The sequence below is a fragment of the Acinonyx jubatus genome, chromosome C1 (genome assembly GCF_027475565.1).
Source record: "Acinonyx jubatus isolate Ajub_Pintada_27869175 chromosome C1, VMU_Ajub_asm_v1.0, whole genome shotgun sequence".
In the NCBI taxonomy this organism is placed as follows: domain Eukaryota; kingdom Metazoa; phylum Chordata; class Mammalia; order Carnivora; family Felidae; genus Acinonyx; species Acinonyx jubatus.
Genome location: NC_069381.1, coordinates 97,691,236 through 97,707,147, shown reverse-complemented (window position 1 = coordinate 97,707,147; position 15,912 = coordinate 97,691,236). Strand labels below are relative to the sequence as shown.

Sequence of the window (15,912 nt, the reverse complement as noted above, 5' to 3'; positions counted from 1 at the left end):
CAAAACAACTCTCCGCCCACGGGAAGTGTACATTCCAGTGAGAACAGGCAACCTGCCACGCGGAGAGGAAAGCGGGGTGGGGGCGCAGAGCGAAGGGGTGCGATCTGTTAGACTGGTCGGGGCCGAGGCAGCTCTGTCAACTGTGGGCCAAGGGATTTCTGAACAGAGGGGTGAGCTGGTACAAGGCATGGGACAGGAGCGAGCTTGTGTTTGAAACAAGGCAAGGACGGTGGCGTCCTGTGGCCGGAATGGGGTGGAGGCGCGAGGTGGCGGGCGAGGCGGGAGAGAAGGGTGGGGGGCAGGCGGCGTGGGCCGTGTGGGCTGCAATGGGAGTTCTGACTTTTTCTAAGAGGGACCGGAAGCTCCTGGAAGGGTTGGAGCAGGGAGGCGTGCTATGACTTGCACGTCAAAGAGACGGCTGGCTCTTGGGCGGGGGAGACTTTGGTGGCCTGCGGCGGGGCGGGTGGCAAAAGCAGGTGCAAGGAAACCAGTGAGGAAGTCCGTGTAGAGGCGTGGGGATGCATGTGGTGGGCTGAAGGTGCGGGGGTGATGGAGAGGCTCCGGGACGACGCGTGGGTTTGTGGCTGAAGCAAATGGTTGGACAAGGACTCTATTTACTGAGTGGGGACAGGCTGGAGAAGGGAAATCAAGGGTTCCGTTGGGGGCACTGTAAATCTGAGCAAATCATTTCCTGTCCTCTCTTCTAGCCTCTCCTTCTCACCTATACAACAAAGGGTCGTATAGGCCACCAGCTGGTCACCAGGCTCTCCTCCATGATGATTAGGGCTACCTTCTTTAATTCTTCCACATTCCCATGTCTTTTAAACCTGCAAATATATTCTGAATTCAGAGAAAAGAAGCAACAAGAGAGAGGAAGAGAGAGGGGGGAGAAGGAGAGAAAGAAAGAGAGACCACAAAAGCAGGTCCCCGTATCCGACAAGGGCCCTGCCCATGTCGATGTCCTGACAACCATGGCAGTGGGACCAGGGTGGAGGGCGAGGGGGGTGAGAGAGCACAGGCCACAGATGAGGGAGAATCACCAAAAATGTGTGGCCAGAGTCTGATTTGGGTTGCAATTCCTACATCACTTAGGTTTGCGCTTTAGAAGCTTCATGGGCTTCTGAGGAAAAGATTTTAGACTTTCAATTACAAATCGCCTCAAAGTTTGTGAGCTGAGCCCAACAGGTCAACCTGTCCGAACCCTCAGTTGCCCCATTCTACCATCTCTTCAAGTGAGAAAACTCTACGATTCTGCCACTTTGAAGGAGAGAGAAAAAAAATTCCTGTAAAAGTCCAGGAAGCTTGAGACTTGAATAGGTCGTTTCTGAAGGAGTTCTGCAAATACTTCTACACAATACATTACTTATTGGGCATTTGCCATGTGGCCAGGGTTGTAGACACAACCTTGAAAATAGGGATGAAATCTCTTTCTCACAGACACTCCACTCTGGTGGGAGATGATAGATGATAGATAGATAGATAGATAGATAGAAAGAATATACAGACAGACCGATAGAAAAAAGGAAGGAAAGAATGTCTAGGTGGTATTTAGTGCCATGGAGAGACTTAAAGCAGAACAGGAAGTTGAACATATCAAGACAGGGGTGAGGAGGGAGTAGGGACCAGTGATAACTAGTTTGTATAAGAAGGGTTAGGGAAGGGGGTGCCTGGGTGGCTCAGTTGATTGCATGCCTAACTCTAGATTTCAGCTCAGGTCATGATCCCAGGGTCATGGTATTGAGCCCTGCATGGGGCTCTGCACTGAACCTGCAGCCTGCTTGGGATTCTCTCTCCCTCTGCCTCTCTTCTCCCCAGCTTGCATTTGCACCCGCACATGTGTGCGTACTTTCTCTTAAAACAAAACAACAAAACAAAACAAAACAAAACAACAAGAAAGGTTAGGGAAAGTCTTCAGAAGACACAACAAGCAAAAGTCCTGAGGCAGAGTCATGCTTGGAATGTTCTAGAAGAGCAAGGTGTGACTGGAGGTGGGAGTGAGAAAGGAAAGGGGTAGGAGGTAGGTTCAGGGAGCTCGGGGGTTGCAGGTGGTTTGGGCCTCTGGATTTTAGGATGAGTGGGATGGGACGTGACTGGAGGATTGTGAGTGGAGGAGTGACGTGACTTAAAAACTGGAGGGGACTTGGTGAGTGGTGCACGGAGACCAGAAATCCCTAGGGCATCAGACACCATGTCAAGATATTTGAAGCTGTAAGGCAATCAGGCATATTTGTTCCACCAAATGCCTAAACCAAAATCATCGGGCCTAAATGAGAAGCCTGTACCAATGTTGCTGGAGGGTTCATTCACTTGTGTCCTGAAAGGTTATTGTTGTCCGTTGTGTGCCACATACTGGGGACACAATGGAATAAAAGACACTCTGTGTGTGGGGGGGAGGGGGGACAAACAGGCTAGAATCCAAATCCAGGGTCACGGTAGCAGATAATGTGGGAAGGGGGGTGATAGGAGCCAAGACCCTGGGGTCCTCAGTGAGAGAATAAAGGTAGTGGCTAACTTTCACCTGAGCCCATAGAATTAGTCTATATAGACAAATAGCCTTGGTAACCATTAAAAAGACAGAGAGATAGTACATGAACCTTACAAACTAGTAAGGAGGGGGAAAGAAATAGAAAAAAAAAAAAGAGAAAAAAAGCCCTTAATTTTTAAAAAGGCAAGATGCTGGGGCAAAAGACAGAAAAAGGTTTGGAAAATGGGTCACATGGAAAGCACAAGAGTAGCAATCAATCTAAATGTATTAGTCGAGTCAAAAGGCCTCCATTTGTTTTTAGAAACTCAGCCATTTACAAGAGACAGAGTTATCAACAATGTAAAGATACAAATGGGTGGAAAGCTAACTGACGGAAAATGATATGCGAGGGCAACTAAGGTGGTGTTCCAACATTAACATCAGACAAAAGCAATGTTTACGCAAATGTTTACGACAGTTCAAAAAAAAAGTCACCTTATAATGATAACATCTTCAGTTGACTGGGAAGACATAAACTCTAACCCTGTATGACCCTAATAATATAGTCTGAAAGTATATCGAGAACCAGTTGTCGATGCTTTAAGGAGAAATCGAAAAATCCACGCTCGTAATGGGAGATTTTAAAACAACTCTCGCAGGAAATGTTGGAAAATGCAGCCAAAAAGAAATCTGAAATAGGTACAAACTTTAAGCAGCACACCATCTAACTGACATTCCTTACACCTTGCATCCGAACTCGCACAACCCCTTGTATGCACTGACCACTGGAGACGCTCAGAGCAAAAAAGCCGGCCTCCATGAGTATCCATGGAGTGAGGCCTTCAGACCCCTCTCTTGGACTCTGGTGCAATCTATTTATAAATCAGTAATGAAAACATAACTAGGAAACCCAATATGTTTGAAAATAATACTTTTTAAAACATCTAAGTACCTCATGGGTCAGCGAGAAAATCGCAGTAGCAATCAGAAAATAAGCAGAACTAAAAGAAGATGAAAATGCAATTTATTAACACCTGTGGAATTCTGCTGAAAGGGTATTAAAAGGAAATTTGTATGCTTAGAAAAGAAGACATGCTGAGGAGTTCTGAGCTAAGCATTTAAGAAGTTAAAAAAAATAATAACATTAGAGTAAGCCTGGAGGAAGTAGAGGGAAAGAAAGCTATGAGCAGAAATTAATGAAAAACATCCAAAGATGAACAAAACACACAATTACTCGATAAGTCTCATCAAGAAAGAATACAAATATATCAGCGTTTAAATAGATAATTAAGTATTATGAACAATTATTTTGCCAGTAAATCTGAACACTTAGATGAAATGGGAGAATTCTTAGTAAAATGTAAATTAACAGGAAGCTCAGGAAGAAGTAGAAAATCTGAATATCATTTACCCCTAAAAGAAAAATTAATAGCTTCAAATCTTCTGACAAAACACAAGGCCCAGTCAGCTTTTTAGGTGAGTTTTACTAAAGTTCCAAGCAAAGAGATCATCCCAGTTTCATGAGAATTGACTGGAAAAAGAGAGAGTGCTTTCTAACTCTGGTGAAAAAAGGCACAGCGGTAAAATTGTAGAGGACATCATAGGAGCATATCTCCATGACGTTAAAAAACAGGAAGGATTTCTTACACAAGACACAAAATGCGTTCCATTCTAATGGAGAAAGTCACTGAAAGTTCACCGACATGAACATGGAGAATTTAGATTGGTGCTATCACTTCAGAAAATATGTTGACATTACCTCACAAAGTTAAACGTGTGTGTGTGTGTGTGTGTGTGTGTGTGTGTGTATTCTTTGAACCTGAGAATTCACTCTTATGTATATACCCTTAAGAGACCTGAGTGCATTCAGGGACGCCTGGGTGACACGGTCGGTGAAGCGTCCGACTTCAGCTCAGGTCACGATCTCACGGTTGGTGAGTTCGAGCCCTGCGTCGTGCTCTGTGCTGACAGCTCAGAACCCGGAGCCTGCTTCGGATTCTGTGTCTCCCTCTCTCTCTGCCCCTCCCCTGCTCATGTTCCGTCTCTCTCTCTCAAAAATAAAAATAAAAAAATTTTTAAAAAGGCCTGAGTGCATTAGAAGACACATACAAGAATGTGTACAAAAGCAGTTCCAATCGCTAAAGCTAGAAACAACCCGATGCGCAGCTACAGTAACGTAGATACGTACAGTGGCAGGGGTTCGCCGTGGAGTATTCCATGACAGTGGGAAGGAACACACCTCTGCCACCCACGCCCACATGGAAGAGCCTCAGAAGCACGCTGTGGACAAAAGCCAATCCCAGAAGACTTTGCATGGGATGATTCCATTGACATAAGACTCGAAAACAGGCAGAACTGAAAGACATCTAGGTGCATGCAAGTCGTATTTTGTGGGCTCTAAAATCAACTTTTTCACATTTTAATCTCTCTAAAACAATGGGGATGCACGGGGCCCCTGGGGGGCTCAGTCTGTCAAGTGTCGACTCTTAATTTCGGGTCAGGTCATGATCTCGTGGTTCCTGGGTCTGAGCCCCGCATCTGGCTCTGTGCTGACAGCACAGAGCCTGCTTGGGATTCTCTCTCTTTCTCCTTCTCAAAATAAACATTTTTTTTTTAAAGAAATGAGGACGCATCTGATAGTCAGTGGTGATTTGCAATTATTTGCAATTATGAAAGCACCTTTTCTTTCTGGGACGTGAAATCATGATTCACCTCACAACTGTTAGGGGCTTAGGTTCAATGAAATATGACAGGGAGTCAAACTGTAAAGAAAAGCAGCTGAATGGCTCACATAAAATCAGGGAGAGAGGGGGCTAGGGAACAGAACGGGCACCTAGGATTCTAAAGTACCGGCCAAGTGCTATTCTTCACCTAGGTAGTATATTGGCATCTGTTTTATTATTATTCTTTAGATACTTTCAACTCCCACCTGTGTGATATCTTTTGAAGAAAGAAAGAAAGGAAGGAAGGAAGAGAGGAAGGAAGAGGGGAAGGAAGGAAGGAAGGAAGGAAGGAAGGAAGGAAGGAAGGGAGGGAGGAAGGAAGGAAGGAAAGAAGGGAGGAAGGGAGGGAGGGAGGGAGGGAGGGAGGGAGGAAGAAAGGAAGGAAGGAAGGAAGGAAGGAAGGAAGGAAGAGAGGGAGGGAGGGAGGAAGGAAGAGAGGGAGGGAGGAAGGAAGGAAGGAAGGAAGGTGTGAAGAGGAAGCTGGGCAGTGAAGAGAGGCTAAGAGGGGGAATGACAGGTGTAAGAGGAAGAGCACGCTATGCACAATAAATGGAAAGCTGTCCCCAAGAAGGCAGGTTGGCATCGCTCCACCGCACGTGGAGAAATCCTCAGACCCTTCCTCCGCTCAGCAAGAGGGACGAAGGAAAAGATGGGTTTATGGAACTCGTGGTGGGATGCCACGCACGTTGTCCCCATGATGGTTTGTCATTTCTTGATGAAGGATGTCTCCATGGGGCGGGGGGAGCTATCAAGAAAGGCAGCGGTGGAGGCACGGCCCTGGGGAGTAGCTGTCCAAGACTCCAAGCGCTTATTCGACAGCTACGGTGCACCAGATTACTAAACGTCCTTTATTCTGTTTATTCCCCTCATCAAGGCAGTGAGGCACATACTCTGTCGTCGTGCTTGTACTGCCTTCCCAGGGTGGTCGTACCAAAATGCCACAGGCTGCATAGCTGAAACAACAGGAAATGATTTTCTCACGGTTCTGGAGAATGGAAACCCAAGATCAAGGTGCTGGCAACATTGCCTTCTCCAGAGGCTCCGCTCCTTGGCTTGCGGGTGGCCTTTCCTCCCTTGTGCCCCTGCCCAAGTGCCTCTTCCTCTTCTTACAGGAACATCAGTCCTAATGGCCCAGGGCCCACCCAAATGGCCTCATTTTAACTTGGTCACCTCTTTTAAAAATTTTAATGTTTATTTATTTTTGAGAGAGAGAGAGAGACAGAGACAGAGTGTGAGCAGGGGAGGGGCGGAGAGAGAGAGAGACAACAGTCTTCACACTGTCAGCACCAAGCCTGATGCGGGGGTAGAACTTGTGAACCGTGAGATGGTGACCTGAGCCGAAATCGGACGTTCAACCAACTGAGCCACCCAGGCGCCCCTTGACCACCTCTTTAAAGGCCCCACCTCCAAATACAGACACATTCTGAGGCACTGGGGGTGAGAGCTTCTGTACGTGAATTTTATGCGTGTGGGGGGGGGACACAATCCAGCCCATAACCACGCCCATAAAAAAATGGAGATACAGAGAGGGGTGAACAACTTATTAAGGGCAGTTGTGTGCCAGCGAGATGCAAGGGCAAGCAGGTCACTTAAATGGCTGAATACCAACCACTGCAGTATAAAACAGTCCTGTGGCCAGAGTGGACATGAAAGGAAAAATCTTTTGGAGAATAAAAACAAACAAACAAACAAACAAAACTTGACCAGAATAATATCAGACTTATCAGTATGTATATATCAGCATATCAGAATATCAGTAATATCAGACTTCTCAGAGCTAGGCGCTCTGTGCCTACAAACAGAAAGGAGGGACGACTCTCTCCCAGGCTCCCTTTGAAAGCCTGAGCCTTAAGCAGAACGACTGTGATGGCTGGCCACCCTTCTCCCAGAAGCCAGATTTAAGTCCCGGGCTGAGGAGGGTGCCACCTACTGGGCTCTGAGGGGTATGTGCAGGAAAGAGGCTCTTCCCAAATGCGGTCCTCTACTGTCCTCTGCTGCCCAGCAGAGGAACAGTCGGGAGTCCGCAGATCGCCCTGCTTCCTACGAAGACCACAGACAGATACGGGGAGGTGGGAAGAGCCTACCGGATCAGACTGTGGAGTATGTCAGTCCCACTCCTCTCCACGTGCACATTTCCAATCAGTGGTCCGGCCAACTTCCACTTCTTGGCATTATACAGCTCGCTTAAAACTTGCTTCACTTGTTTTCATCATTAAAAAAAAAAAAAAAAGTTATTATCTGCCACCTTCTCAGAAATGATGTGCCCCAAGGCCCAAGAGTATGGGTCTTTGAATGCAAGTTCTGATGACTTAACAAAACATTGGCTTGCTCATTATTTCACATTTTCAAAAATTACCAACTCATCGTATCTTTGAAAGGATTTTTTTTCCCCCAACAGTTTAAAATCATGATTTCCTATGTGATAGCCCAGGGAACCCACCATTTGGTTAGAGTATTTTTGTAAAAATATTTCACTTTCCAATGTGACTTTTTTTTAAAAAAAACTCAGTTGTTCATGCTTTTAGAAATTTCAGTGGGGGAAATGTTCTGAGTAATAAAGGATTCCCTTGAGTTGAAAAGCATAAATAAGTACCAGAAGAAAGCATTGACCTCCCCAAGCATTCTTTGTGCCACATGGGATGTGTGGCCCCGTGGATCTCAGTGAAATTCAAAATGGGTGGGCTTACTGGCCTTCAATGCCTCAACTCTTGTGTGGGACCCTATGCCCCCTTTATACAGTCACTGGACTGGTCATTTAAAATCCAAGTCATAAATAAATAAACAAAATGCAAATCATATCACCATACCCTACTGCTCTGGGAAAGGCCAACTGTCATGCCTTTGATTTTAGAATAAAATACAGATTCCTTGCCAGCTTTACAAGGTTCAGTGATCTGACCCATTCCAGCCCCTCCTAGCCTGCCCCTGCCCCCCCCCTCCCCCCCCCCCCCCCCGCCCGCTTCCCTTCCCCTTCAGCTGTTTACATTTTCATCCTTCGAGGAGCTCTCTGTGGCTCTATTTCAATATTCTGTTTGTTTCCTTCAGGGCACTTGCTACCATTTGTAATAATCATGTTTATTTATCTGTTGTGCACTTCCTGTCTTTGACATTAGGTGCCGTCCCCCAACGGGTACATCCTTTGTCCATTTGGCTCCTCGCTCTACTCCCAGTGCCTAATGAGCATGTATCTACCCATGAATGAGTGAGCGAATGAGGTGAGCAAAGGCAGGTATTGAGAGGTGGGTGACACCAAGCCATTTCTTGGAGGTCATCATCCTGGGCCCATTCTAAGAATATAAAACATCGGGCACAAGAAAAGGGGAATGGCCGGAGCAGACTGGCAAGCAGGGCTGAACTTTCACCTCTGGCCGGCACTGGCCATCAAAATCACCCTCTCCCCTCTTAGAGAACACCAGGGAAGCAGCTAGAACCACACGACCCGAAGTACGGTTCAGGAGAACTGAGGGCAGGAAGGCCAGGGCAGGCATGCCCACCGATCAGACACAATCACCCCGTCAGCGGTGTTGGTGCCGATCCAGCAGGCAAACGCCGGCTACCAACCAATGACTAACACTTTGTGTTGACCCAGTGCCCTCCTCTAGTAAGGGCACCAGCATAGTCCCGCAGGCTCAGAAAGGCACATTCACAGCTGCATTTGCGAGTGGAAAGGTAATGAGCCCACCGTCAGTGGGCTGGAGCACCAGTCCTGGGCCGCAGGCCGATGCCTGGCCCCCCAGGGGTTCTTGTCTCCATCCTCCCCGGCAGACACTCAGAGCCCGAGCGAGGAGAACACATCCAGTGCTGTCATCAGCTCGGAATCGATGGCTTGGGGAAGCCTGATGACAGCTTGTCCCCGAGAGAGGTAGCTCGTGAGGGCTGAAATGCTTGCTTGGCTCTAGGGAAGCTGAGATTGGACATGTTGGGGTACAGTGTTCCCCCCTTAAGTGCTAGTGGGCCAATGTCATCTCCTGTGCCACACGTTGCTTCTCTCCTGAGCAGGATCCTCCAGGGAACGAGGTCGAGCCAGGATAAAGCGTCCAAGAGCCCCCCAGGCAGGGGCAGCGTCAGGGCAGGCCGATCTGGGGGTTCTTCAGGAAGAGAGCCAGCTTCTGGGCCACGGTGTCCAGTTCGCCCGAGCTGGCATGCTGGAGCAGGTTGCTCTTGCGCACGAAATAGTGCTTCAGAAAGTGCTGGCTCACACACTTGTGCAGCTTCCTCACCAGGCGCAGGAACGCTTTGCTGAACACCTGCCACTCCTTCGGGTGGGGGTATTTCTCACAAGTCCAAAAGAGCACCGTCTACGGAAGGAAGAGGTGGTGTCAGACATCGTTCCGGGCAATGGAGGAGAAAGTCTTCGGAAATGGTACCGGGCTCACGCGGCCGTGGAAGGAGGGAGAAGGGAGGCAGTCACCCAGGACAAGTTGGTTCCGCCATGATTTCACGATCCCCACCCTCGGGTGGGTTCTCGGCCTCGCCCTGCAGGTCTCCTGCGCCTCTTTGATCATTTCTCGCCACTGGTATCCCCAGTTACCACCACTCTCCTTAGATCTGCAATTTCCCCGCTCCTGGCGGATGCCTTTGCCTACTACTTTTCAAGGAAGATGGAAACCCTCACGGCAGCAAAACAGTCCGCCTACATGCGCATCTTCCTCTTTTGCTGTCTGCTTTGACCACCCCCCTGGCCAGGAGAACCCCCAAACAGGGCTTGGGATCTCTCCTTCTGGGAGCTGTCTGCGACTGACTTCCCTCTTTCCTGCCCTTGCCCTTCCTCTGCTGGCTCTTGAAATTATTCTAAACTCTCCTCCCCCACTCCTTGCCCCAGGGCCACGTCTGCCTCCTAAACCCTCACATCTTGGCAAGTGAAGGCTTCTCTCAAAAGAATCCTCTCAATCATCTGTCGTCATTTCCTCTCCGCTGACTGCCATCTCGATCCACTGCAATATGGATTTTTCCGCCATCGGTCCTCAGGGCCCGTGGTCTCCATGTTGCTAAGTCCAAGTCCAACAGGCCTTGCCCAGCAGAATGGGGTTCTCTCACTGGGGCTTCTCAATGGGGTTCTCTCTCACTGGGTTGCCAAGCTTCTGGGCTCTCTGGGTTTCTCCAGGCACCACAGCTACCCCTTGGCACGCTATCTGCTTTCTCTACTTCCCAGTGATGGAGTTTTGGAGGCTCCGTTCCATACCCTCTTTTTCTCTTGGTCTCTTTTCCTTCCTTCCTCAGCAGCTAGAATCCCCACCGAACAAATAGAGGTCACTCACAATTTCTCTTCCCGGGCCAGACTTCTCTGACCTCCTCTCCTGGTATCTCTTGGGAATCTGAAAGTTATCGCCACCAACATGTCCCAGCCGGACTCACGACCCTTCTCCCCACAAACCTGGTGTGTTTCCAGACTTCCTTATCCAGCCAGTCAGGCAAGACTCAACCCGGGAGTCACCCCTCCCTCACCACCCTCATCAAGTTCTGCCAGTGCCTGCCAAGTGTTTCTCTCATCTACCGTGTATGTCCATCTCCACTGTTTTCTTCCTCTCCCATCTCACCTGGGCCTCTGCCCCTATTCTTGTCCCCAGTCTGTCACCACCACGCTGTGGCCAACGTGATCTTTTTGAGTATAAATCTATGTTTCTTCGTGTCTGAAATACTTTAGGGCCGCCTGGGTGGCTCAGTTGGTTAAGTGCGTAACTCTCGATTCAGGCTCAGGTCATGACCTCATGGTTCAGGAGTTCGAGCCCCACATCAGGCTCTGCATGGACAGTGTGAGGCCTGCTTGGGATTCTCTCTGCCTCTCCCCTGCTTGCATGCACATGCACTCTCTCTCTCTCCCCCTCGCAATAAATAAACAACAAAAAAGAAACACTTTAAAGACTTCCCACCATCGGTCAATGAAAAACCACAATCCTTAACATGGTTTGGTTTGCGAGGTTTGCTCCCTACCTTCCTTTCCAGCCTCATCTTACCCTCGTCCTCCCTTGTTCTCTCCTTCCAGCCCCACTGGCCCCCCTCTTCCACCACAGGGTGACTTCTTTCATATCTGACTTCTGTGTGGAGCACACTTCCTTCCCCAGTATGTCCGGGAAACTCACCTGTCAGATCAAATTTCCCTACGATACCATTAAACACTCTCTTCGTCCCGCACTTCCCATAAGCACTAGTGATCACAGGAGTAGCCGTCTCTGTATTCATTAATGTGATTCCCTGCTAGATTGTAAACTCCATCAAAGAAGAGCGCGATACCTATTTTAATTGCTGTTACATCACTAGCACCCAGCAGAGGAGCTGGCCCATGGGAGGCAGTCAATAAACGCTTATTGACTAAGTGAAATAAGCAATGTTATGATTTAGATGTTGAGCATTTTTAAAATACAGCCTTGACTAAGAAAGAAAAGAGCAGTTTTGGGTTCACGGCAAGACACTGAGTGTGTTTTGATTTAGAGCACATCGTGCAAAGTAAACGAGTCGGAGAGGATATCATGCTAGTCAAGATAACCTAGATACAGAATAGTTTGGGGCACCTGGGCGGCTCAGTCGATTAAGCATCCGACTTTGGCTCAGGGCATCATCTCGCAGTTCATGAGTTTGAGCCCCACATCGGGCTCTGTGCTGACAGCTCAGAGCCTGGCGCCTGCTTCGGATTCTGTGTCTCCTCTCGCTCTCTCTCTGCCCCTCCCCAGCTTGCAACTCTGTCTCTCAAAAATAAAGAAACATTAAAAAAAAAGATAACCTAGATACAAAAAAGTGTTTTCGTGCCTCTTGTAGTTAAGCATTTATCTCCCTAAACAAACCAAAACAGTTAAGCCTCTTATAATCAAGCCCCTGTGCCTTTGAGTGGGTTTTAGGAGCAAATAAGCCAAAGAAGGATAAGCTCTTGTTCACCTGGAGTTGCTCGGGAAAGAGCCACTTTGGGGAGGTGAGAAACTCATCAGACAGTGTTAGGCTGAAGGTGGGGTGACAATAAGTGGCACGACCTTCCTGATGCTGTTTTGCAACCAGTCTCTTCTGTTTTCCCCAGGCTGAAGGCTTGGCAACGATCCCGCCCACTCAAGCCATCATCTGGATGGTGTCTAACAGCACACGGTCACCAGCCACGCCCATCCCAATGTCTAAATGTGAGGGCATCCTGCCCTTGGGCCACAGTGGGAGACTAGAAGAACAGGCAGTTAGGACTGTTTTTGCCCTTCCTGCCCTTCTCAACAAATAACCCCCCTTTACAATGCCCGTTCTTGAGAGGGCACAATCCTGTGCCTTGGAGGTGAGCTCGGGAGAACTGAAACAGAGCACCTTTAAGGAGTTGCCCTAAAATCCTCTAGTGACTGAGAAGCCACTGGAACAAAAGTAAATCTTCGCATGTAACGCAGTTTTGACTGCAGTCAAGGGCCGGGAGGCCTGTGGTGGCCCTATTCAATCTCGGCTAAATTATTCATGTCACTTAATGTGTTTCCATCCATCTTAATTGTGAGGCAATGAAGTCAGTGGTTAACATTAGGAGCTTCAATAGGAGATAGAATGGAGTTTGCGGCTCAGCTCTGGCTCTTGCTAGTGTGGCCTGTAGAAAGGCCAGGAGGAAAGAAGCTAAACCAGCAGAATGAACTAGACTACCTTCAGGAAGCACATGTCCTCAATCCAGGAGAACAGGTGAGTGTTTTTAGGGGAATGTGCTCGGTGTTGAGAATGTTGAGATTCCAGAGAGAGGCACAGCTATGTGCAAATGAGATATTAACAGATTCTTGGGCAGGTCAAGAGGGACAGGTTATTAGGGAAGATACGAAAGCAAAGCAAAGACTACTGATTTCGTGGCGGCGGGGGGGGGGGGGGGGGGGAAGCTCAGTAGAATGTGAAGGCATTCATTCATTCGCCCAACAAGTATTTACTGAGCAACTACTAGGTATACCACATTGGGAGAGATCCTAAGGGCTCGTTAGTAGTTGCCCTTAAATAGCTTACATTGGAGCTGGGGTCAGAAGCTCTGACCCCAACACAGGGGCAGAAGATGGAGGTCCACTGAATGCCAAGGGGCACAGCAGGAGCGTGCAAGGAAGACACACACACAGGACCTGTGCTCACCTGGTCGAAGGGCAGGGAGAACGGACAAAGCTCCCGGACAGACGCTAGCTAGGCTCGGGCTGTGCTGTCTCTAAGTCTGCCTTCTCCCAACCTCAGTGTGCCACACAGCCTGTTCCATGAACGTCCAGTTCACGGTGTATGGTTGGAAATTTGCAAAAGAGGAGCTGAGAGTGTGAAAGTCACCTCCCCAGGGGGACCCCCCCCCCACCAGCCCCGATCTCGCAGCCCAGGTCAGGCTCTGCTGCTCTGAGCCCTCACGGAATGATGCTCCCGTCCTCTCTGGTGCTCCCCGTGCTGTGTGAGGCCACATGCACCTGGAGGACCATCTGACAAATGTCTGTCTGCCCCGCTAAACCATAAGCTCCATGGGAGCAGGAACCACTTCTGTGTTTGCTCATCTTGTGCTTGTGGAGCACACAGCAGGTGCTGGGGCAGGTGTGGCCCATAGTAACCTCAATAAACATTTGCTGGGTGAGCGAGGAAGGGCATTCATGAATGTTGGGTTTGGGGGCGAGGGGAGGCAGGTGCCGTAGGGTTTAGGGAAACCCCTGCCAGCTGATTTGGAACCTGGCAGTTCGGGTCTGTGGCAATGCTCACGTGGCAACCTCACCATTTCCCGGATCCTCCTCTGCGCGGCGGGCATCGGAGCACCGGTGGCCGCACCTGTGGGGACTGAGGGAGTCCTCACACCAGGGAAACCTCGAATCCATCTGAGGTTCAAGCAATTTGCAAGACTTCATCAGACCGTGGGTTTCTCAAAGGCGGAGGCTTTGAGTAAATCAATGCTGAACCCCAGCCAAGTTTCTGGCGCATCGCGCTGGTTTGTTGCGTGAAATAAGTTGAGGGGAGAGATGGAGACAGAAGAAAATCTGGAAAGGGCAAAAAGCAAGAAAAGGAAAGAGGGCAAGAAGGGGAGGGCAGGGAGGAGGCGGAGGCCATTCAGCCTGGGCAGGGCTGCGGCGGGCACACATACAGCCCGGGTTTACACATCTCGGCAGTGAGCAGTAACTTTGGGATGGCAACTATGGACACTAGGGTCTTCTCCTGAATTCGTCGTGTGCACACACACACACACACACACACCCACACCTGTCGTGAGTGGCTCCGGCCGGGCCCTGCAGGGCATACAGAGAGGACCCGCCCAAATTCGTGCGTGCCCACTCACCTGCAGATGGTGGGACGTGATGACAGGCCTCTTTCCCGGACACCAGACGTCCTCCTTCATCTGCCTCAGGGCCTGGAAGCACTTCCTGCGGCAGCCCCCGTCCTCATCCAGCTGGTCTAGCAGTACCTGCTCAGCCTGCAGGAAACTCTGCTGCCAGTGATAATTTGAACAGGCCAACAAGGCAAACCCAAACGACTGGGGAGAGAGAAAACCATCAGGAAAATGAGACGGACGGGGCTCGCCGCAGCAGAAAGCCCTCTCTGAAGCCATCCGCTACTCTGGGGGGTGGGGGGGGCCTGCCAGCAGGCAGGCTCTACCTCCTACGTGGGGGACACGGAAGGAGCCTCGGGACAAGCCCCTTCCCGGAGCGCAGTGAATGGCAGAGGCTGTGCCCACTTTCAACTGGTTCTCCACGTTAAGCCCGAACCAGAATCACCTGCGGAGCTTCTTACACCACAGGTTGCAGGGCCCCGCCCAGCAGGCCTCCGTCGGTAGGTCCGGGGCGGGCCCGGGAACCTGCATTCCTAGTAGGCTCTCAGATTCTGCGACCCACACCTGGAGCACCGCTGATCTCATGACACCTCATGTTTCCTTCCAGAGCTGGTTCACAGTCAGTGATGCTGTGGGCGGCTAAGCTGTGAGCCCCCGGCTCCCCGATACCTTGATACACTCCACTCGTTGTCGGGAAGGCCAGCGCTTCAGACAGGGAGGCCAGCGAGCTTTCTCGGGCCAGACGGTAGGGATCTCCACCGTGGGGACCAGCTCTAGCTCCACCTGACATGTGGAGGTTTCCATGGCAACCCAAACTGCGGAGAGCTGCGTCAGCATGCTGACCTTACCTGGTGGGAAATGACAAGGAGGCGATGAGAAGAGAAAGCCTGGCTCATTCCAAGAAGGAATTTGGGGCGGTGGCTCTGACCACCTGTTGCAACTGGTGGGGCAACTTTCAAGCGTCAGGAGCCTTCCAAGGGTGGGGTGTTTATGTCAACACTAGACAATTAGCTGAGTAAATATCGATAGAAACGTTGCTAGAAAATCTCATTGTTAGTGAGTGTTTCTTTGTCCTTCCTCCCCCACCCCCAAGGTTTTTGTGGTACATTTTCTTTTTTTTTTTTTTTTTAATTTTCTTTTTTTTCAACGTTTATTTATTTCTGGGATAGAGAGAGACAGAGCATGAACGGGGGAGGGGCAGAGAGAGAGGGAGACACAGAATCGGAAACAGCTCCAGGCTCTGAGCTGTCAGCACAGAGCCTGACACGGGGCTCGAACTCACGGACTGCGAGATCGTGACCTGGCTGAAGTCAGACGCTTAACCGACTGTGCCACCCAGGAGCCCCATTTTCTTTTAATTTAATTGATTCTTGAGGCGCCTGGGTGGCTCAGTCGGTTAAACGTCCAACTTCAGCTCAGGTCACGATGTCACAGTCTGTGAGTTCGAACCCTGCATCAGGCTCTGTGGTGACAGATCAGAGCCTGGAACCTGCTTCGGATTCTGTGTCTCC

The 15,912-nt window shown here is 49.7% G+C and overlaps 1 protein-coding gene across 14 annotated transcripts in view; it reads right to left on the bottom strand.

Annotated features, from left to right (window-relative positions):
• Positions 1-596: 596 nt before the first annotated feature.
• Positions 597-15,912, bottom strand: part of MAB21L3 (mab-21 like 3) — a 33,578-nt gene continuing 18,262 nt past the window's right edge. For 11 of the 14 annotated variants that reach the window (XM_053214648.1, XM_053214657.1, XM_053214658.1 and 8 more), the window contains 3 exons: positions 15,071-15,249; positions 14,411-14,605; positions 8,420-9,485 (listed from right to left, as the gene is read on the bottom strand). In XM_053214648.1, coding sequence (XP_053070623.1) covers positions 9,252-9,485; positions 14,411-14,605; positions 15,071-15,249 — 608 coding nt within the window. In that variant the 3' untranslated portion in view covers positions 8,420-9,251. Of the gene's footprint in view, positions 828-5,627; positions 6,360-8,419; positions 9,486-14,410; positions 14,606-15,070; positions 15,250-15,912 lie in introns of those variants that run through there. The other 3 variants (XM_053214650.1, XM_053214649.1, XM_053214651.1) reach the window with 3 other exon arrangements.